A 2,039-nucleotide genomic window follows, 5' to 3' on the forward strand; every position below is an offset into this window, starting at 1 on the left:
TTTTCGGCACAAACATGTCTTGTTGCTCCGGTGTCGATGAACCATTCTTTTGGATTGTCCACTAGATTGGCTTCAAACACAACAGCGGAAAGCATGAGATCCGACATGTTATTTGACAATTTCTCATCTTCGGTGATGTTCGCTTGGTCCCTTGAATTCTTTTGATTACCTTTCTTTTCTCGGCAATCTCGTGCCAAATGGTTAGGCTTGCCACAATTATAACAATTGCCTTTAAACTTTTTGGCTTTTCCTTTCTTTGGACCATTTCCTTGGTGCTCTCTCTTCTTGCTAGTGTTTTGTTCCACCAAATTTGCTCTCGCCTCAAAATTGCTCTTTCCGGCCTTCCTTTCGGATGCCCTGTTGTCCTCCTCAATTCTTAGGCGCACAATCAAGTTTTCAAGATTCATCTCTTTGCGTTTATGCTTGAGATAATTCTTAAAATCTTTCCACATAGGAGATAATTTTTCAATCATGGCCGCCACTTGGAATGAATCACTAAGGTTCATTCCTTCCGAATGAATTTCTTGCAGAATTACTTGTAACTCTTGCACTTGGGCCATGATCGATTTGGAATCGATCATCTTGAAATCCAAGAATCGTCCAACAATGAATTTCTTCAAGCCGGCATCCTCAGATCTATACTTTTTGTCAAGTGACTCCCATAATTCTTTTGTCATTTTCACTTGAAAATACACGTTGTATAGTGCATTGTCTAGTCCATTCAAGATATAGTTTTTGCATAGAAAGTCACTATGATTCCATGCATCAACGGCTGCCGTCTTTTGAGTATCTTGTTCTTCTTCATCAACAGTAGGCGGATCTTCTTTTAGGAATTTTGCCAAAGCCAAGGTGGTCAAGTAGAAAAGCATTTTTTGTTTCTACCGCTTGAAATCAGTACCATGAAACTTTTCAGGTTTTTCTCCATGATGGACATTTGGAGTCGTACTTGTTGAGGCCATTTTGGTTCAAATATCGTTTTAAGATTGTTGGTATGGTATTCTTTTGTTTGTCTTGGGAAAACTCGGGATAGAAATGGGTGAACCAAATGGCTAGATGAAAATAGTCGAGGCAAGAGTTTGACTTTTTTTTCCTTAAAACGATATTGCCCCGCCCCGGTGCTTACGGTTGTTGGCAATTCGTTTCCCAAGATACAACGACTACGACTTTAAAATAGTAGCACTACAAATTCNTTAAATTAAAATATTATTATTATTTTTTATTTTTTCGAATTTTTTAAAAATAAATAAATAAAATTCGGGTTAGGCGGGTTAGATGGTTGAGTCGGGTTGGGGATTTTCGGGTTGCTTCGGGTTCGAGTTAGGTTCGGGTTGAAAAAAAAAATTTCACGGGTTGATCCGAAACCCGATCCACCCGACCCGATTGGCACCCCTAATTATAATACGAGAATTTGAATTAATAGTATTCTATGATATTTACAAATTAACTCAATGACAATGGAATGATGGGTTGAAGCTAAGAAAATTCTAAACTACTTTTCGAATTATTATAGAATAAATTCTTTATTTAAATCAAATCCGCCAATCCAAATGCTAATATTATTATATAGAAACGACGAGAGTGATCAGCATAGAGATCTGATACGAGTTAGTGTTCGATAAATCAAAATACCATGTAAAAAAAATCAATAAACCGTTAATTTATCATGCGACTATAAATTGAAAATTTCACTCGTTTGAGTGGTCTATTAACTTAGTGGCATATATCGTCTCAATATCATACGCGTCTTGTGTTCAAAACATATATACACTACCTCACCTCACCAAACCAAAATAGTCGAAGCATACACGCATTTTTTCTTCGATTTTAGTAGAAATATCCGAAACTTTTGAAATGCTATAAAACGAGAATCAAAACAAGTGTATATTTATTTATGTTATATTCCAAATTAATTATAATTCTGATTTTAAACACTCTAATTTTAAAATAATTTAACTTTTTTTTTATTTTTGGGGGGTACAGCCATCAGTGACACAACTAACTGAACCTTTAGAAGGGCGCTTTTGTGGGGACCAAAAACT

At 35.9% G+C, this 2,039-nt stretch overlaps 1 protein-coding gene across 1 annotated transcript in view; it reads right to left on the reverse strand.

Annotated features, from left to right (window-relative positions):
- Positions 1-869, reverse strand: part of LOC140974960 (uncharacterized) — a 1,575-nt gene extending 706 nt beyond the window's left edge. The window contains exon 1 of the mRNA XM_073438452.1: positions 43-869. Within this exon, the coding sequence (XP_073294553.1) occupies positions 43-869 (827 nt within the window). The remainder of the gene's footprint in view (positions 1-42) is intronic.
- Positions 870-2,039: the final 1,170 nt, after the last annotated feature.

The sequence above is a fragment of the Primulina huaijiensis genome, chromosome 4 (assembly GCF_012295235.1).
Source record: "Primulina huaijiensis isolate GDHJ02 chromosome 4, ASM1229523v2, whole genome shotgun sequence".
NCBI classification, from domain to species: domain Eukaryota; kingdom Viridiplantae; phylum Streptophyta; class Magnoliopsida; order Lamiales; family Gesneriaceae; genus Primulina; species Primulina huaijiensis.